General features: G+C 40.9%; 1 protein-coding gene across 1 annotated transcript in view; it reads left to right on the top strand.

Moving 5' to 3' along the window:
* NPFF (neuropeptide FF-amide peptide precursor) overlaps positions 1–4,122 on the top strand; it is a 13,880-nt gene extending 9,758 nt beyond the window's left edge. The window contains exon 3 of the mRNA XM_018556219.1: positions 3,773–4,122. Coding sequence (XP_018411721.1) covers positions 3,773–3,893 — 121 coding nt within the window. The 3' untranslated portion in view covers positions 3,894–4,122. The remainder of the gene's footprint in view (positions 1–3,772) is intronic.
* The last annotated feature ends 653 nt before the right edge of the window (positions 4,123–4,775 follow it).

Genomic DNA, 4,775 nt, shown 5'->3' with positions numbered 1-4,775 from the left:
TTTTAGAGGATGTTCCAGCAATTAACACACTTCCAGGGTGACAATGCTCATTTGCTGCACTGTATCAATGGAGGAACAGCATTTTCACCCTAGTCTACTCTCCCAATGTGGACTACATACACATCCTCCTCTCCATCTCCATTACATGAAGGGGGGATTGGGGGTGTAGTTTAAAAAAGATAGCTTATAAGACAGACAACATTGTATATGATTTCAGTTCAATTAACAAGAAGTGATAAGGACACAACATATTTGGAAAGATCAACATGCATTTTCTGTACTTGCCAAAAATGTGCTTAGTCTGAAGAAAGAAAGTTAATGCAGCCACCACATTGTAGTATTGATAAGCTGCAATAATATTACATTTTTGGGTGGTTTAGATATCCGTCAGTCTGGGTTACCACAGTGCACATTAAGAGATGTTACGTGCTTTAGTGCTTGGCAAGGCCATTCATTTTGAATGGCACCTAAACGCACTAAGGCAGCTCCACCATAACACGCAGTAACGCACTACTGGGGTGCTCTGTGTTGTCAAAAATGGGGCATGTCCATTTATTTGGACGTTTTGCTGCATTCTCTTAAAGCAATGCACGTTAAAGTCTGTTCATTAACACAGCACGACGGAAACGTTTGAACCCAGCATATAATAAGATATACAGTGTAATAAATATATATACTGCATATCGCAATAATGATATGCAAAATTCAGGCAGTATGAGTAGCAGACAATCTGATGTCATTAGGTCACAGCAGGTAGAACAATAAATGTGGATTGGTAATTGTCTGCTTTGTGTTTCTACACTTTGCTCCTGTTCACCTTCTAGAAATAAGCCCATGTTACTGTAATCACAGATCTGTATATAATACATAACACTGGGTGCAGCGCTCCACTAATCCCCTGACACAAATACTGCTCACAATATCAAATTATTGTAAATGTGAATTATATAAATACTGATTCTAAAACAAGCAGTCCAAACCCTCAGTAATCTTGCAGTGAATTTAGTCCATCACGTCTTAGTCCACTATACACTGAATTGATTTTTTTTTTTTTAGTCTCCCCTGCTTAGTGACACATAGTTATATGGAGCAGAGAAGGGCTCACAGGAGATCCTCTGGGGAATGGGAGGGGGGGACGACGACGACACATGAAAGCTTATGCCCTTTACTTGGTCACATGGTATAACACATCACATGACCAGAGTTTACGGTATATCTAAAACAGCATTACAATAGTGTCTCTATGTCCTTTGGTGTGCTCTGCATAACTCTAGGCTCCTCAATGGATGGCAGGAGATTGCAGGGATGAGGCGCCAAGAACTGATCCAACCCCCCTTGACTTGGCCACAGCAGTCAGGTCCAATGTCCTATGAAAAATCAGGCCCATGAGTGCTTTAGCATTCTAGTCAAGTAGGGGCCATGCACCCTTCTTCAAATATAGTACACTATATCCATGATCAGACCCCCCCCCCATTTACTATGTATCCACCTTAGATGTCTGCGTTGCTGTATGTGCTGTACTCTTGTATATAGTAAATCTTGGTGATCATCATTTACTTGGCCAGTCTAGGAGCTCAGTGCATTGAATAATACGTTTTCCATTGATTATTCCTGGGTAGCCTTTTATTGCACGATCCTTCTTATAGCGGGTGGATATTAAATGACAATACAAAACATTTAAAATGATTGATGCCAAAACATGAGCCCTTGGGTTATTGATCTGTGCATTGGGCCTATAGCTAGAAAAACATACACTGATACACGACATGTTGCTTTTATCTGGTAGAAAACATTAACATAAGGCTAATAAACCAGAAAGCACATAAGATAATATTGATCAGACTTTGCTCTCCGACAAAGCATGAGCTCTAAATGAACAACCACATCTAAGGTTGAGAAGCAGATTATAGTCATTAACCAATCTTTCCATCATCATGTAGTCCAGTTCTTGACCCCGTCGGGAACGTAAACATTTTCAGGTTAAAGCACAGAAAAATCGAGGGGTCCATTTAAAAACAATTTGCAGAGCCCTTCACCCTGCAATTATCTGTAAACGTTTGTTTTACGGAGTAGAATTCCAAAAGGAATGCTCCTAATATATGTTTTCCCAGTTCAAGTGTAGGGAGTTGTAATTATACATTATGGCCACTAGATGGAGTTGAGACGCACAAGAAATAAGTAATTACCTAGTGGCCATATTGTATTATTACACCACTCTACATTCGAACTGGGGGGAAAAAAAATATAAAGAACATTAGTTTTTGGCATAATTCACTCAAAATGAACATTTACAGATATTCTCAAGATAAAGGGCCCGGTGAATTGTTTATAAATAGAACCCCAAGTCTTTTATATGCTTACTTGCAGTGTTTTACCTATACATCATTTTTTTTATAACGTGCCTTTGAACTTGCTAGAAAATTTGATTTATTCATGAAGTGTCAGTTCCCTTGCACCACCCCTTCCCTCCTTGCACATCATAGCCCATTCCTCTTCTGGACTTGTCTAATTACCCCCTGTGCTGGCCGAGCCCCTCTACTCCACCCTCCTACAAAACCTTTTATGTAGCTGCTGGGGACTAGTGAAGGTGAATATTATAGAGCGCCACGTGAGTGACAGTTGAGTTTGCTGAGGATGCTGACATCACATGCAAAATGGCAGCACCCAGCAGCAGTGTCAGGACTTTTCTGTGGCTGTCTTCACAAAGGACTATTTCACAGGTAAATAAGATGCATACAATACATTAAATGTGTATATAATCTTACAGGGACATTCTAGCTGAAATGAATAATCTGGTGACGGAGTCTCTTTAAAAGAGAGCTGTGCTGAGATAAATAAGTAGGCTGCTGTTTCTGATTGTCCTTCTGGAAGTGATAATTACCTGGTGGTCATGCTGCTCCTCTAGTTTCAATCCTTTTTGGAGACCTGAATTGTAACACTTGAGCTGATTCGGCATTCTGTCTTTGCTCAGACTTTAATGGGTGCAGGCGTCTTTTGGTTCAGTGACTTGTGTAGAGGGGATGATTTTGGTATACTATTAGGATGACAGGCCACACCCAAGACTGGTAGATTTATTATCATCACACACACACACAATTTTTTATGGCATTTATATATCTGTTTTGACGTAACACAGTCCATGCTAATTACCTACTTGTCTAGTTATGTGATGAACACATTTGTGATTATACCAATTGCAAGCAATACATTCGCCTTGGTCTGCAGGACCAGTCATTTCTTGCCCCATGCTGTGTCTCTGTATGGAGGTGGCTATCTTAGTAGAGGCATAGGGCTTTGCTTCCTAATGTCAGAGCTGTCCCCCTGATAACTGGTTATCTGATTACTGATGGGGTTAAATTCAAGAAACAGCAGGCGAGGTTAAGGAAGCACATATCAGCAGAATGAGTGAAGCAGAAGCAGGGAGATCCTTGCACTGCGGGTCCTCAGATAAAGATTTCACTCCAGCAAGGAGAACAGAAGTGCACAGTAGTGACATCACCAAGACGCCTAAGACTAGCAGTCAGAGGCAGCAGTGCCTTGACTTCACACAGTAGATATATATGAGGCTGAAGGTACAGGAGTGCTTAGGTACACTCACAATATAGGGGGCGAAGTGACAAAAGGCAGATTTTTCACAGTGCTGCTTAGTCACAATTAACATACGGAGATATTTAGCAACAAAAACATAACAGAATGCAAGTTTGACATTGCATAGAAACACGTTGGTATGAGGTGGAATTTCCTTTTAATGTTGTGTCCTTCTCCACCTAAGGTTTGGAAGAGATGAACGCAGCTCCATATTGGGTGATAGCCGGATTCATTCCCGAGGATGGGACTCCGCACCACCGTTTTGGAGCATGGCAGTACCTCAACGCTTTGGGAGGAAAAAATAAACTGAAAAGACATAAGCAGATGGACCAAGAAATATCACACTATCAAAATGTACAACCTGAAAGTGCTCCTGTGTACAGTCTGTCTCCACATACAAGATACAATGGGACTGCTGACTAACAAAGTGCACAATATCTTTGTATAGCAGTCAGAATTTTCCTCTCGTGATCTGTTGCAATCTATAGTTGACCTGATGTTTAAAAATGAGGACAAAGAAGGTGGTTTAGATGCTCACAGTAACCAGATTCGTCTCCTGTAGGTCAGAGAATGAATGCTAATATCTGATTGGTTGCTTTGTGTCACACTTTCACTCTTTCCTCTGTATTTTACATGATGCCCAGCAAGTCTACAGGGCCAACCATTTTCTCTACTGATGTAAGCCTTCAAGTATCATTAAATCATTTTTTCAGTTCAGCACGTTAATTACTTGTTGTCTATTGTTATACTGAGTTGGTGCATATCACCTGAAAGATGAAATCAGGCTTTAAGCAGAAACACCTGTTCTGCAAGCTAAAGGGCAACAGAAGTTGGATGTTCTGATGTTCTAACACTTTTCCATAAAGCTACAAATGGTGAGTTCCAATCACAGTCTGTCCTAGTCTTTCCCCACTCTACCCCCACGTTGGCTAGTAAATTGGTCATATAAAAAAATTAGGTGTGACCAGGTCATCCCTTCACATATCTAATGGCAGGTAATACAAGGCACAAGAGGTTCCTCTTTCACACTGTCAATCATGTAACCTATAGACTTTAAAAGGTGCCCATACACCTTACGATTATCGGACGAAACGTTTCGTCCGATGATCGTAGCTTTCAATAAGCGTACGACCATCGCTAGACAAAAGTCTTGTGACGGTCGTAAGGTGTATGGGCACCTTTAGACT

This window comes from Nanorana parkeri, unplaced genomic scaffold (assembly GCF_000935625.1).
Source record: "Nanorana parkeri isolate BGI_ZX_2015 unplaced genomic scaffold, ASM93562v1 scaffold228, whole genome shotgun sequence".
NCBI classification, from domain to species: domain Eukaryota; kingdom Metazoa; phylum Chordata; class Amphibia; order Anura; family Dicroglossidae; genus Nanorana; species Nanorana parkeri.
This window is presented reverse-complemented; position numbering and strand designations above follow the sequence as displayed.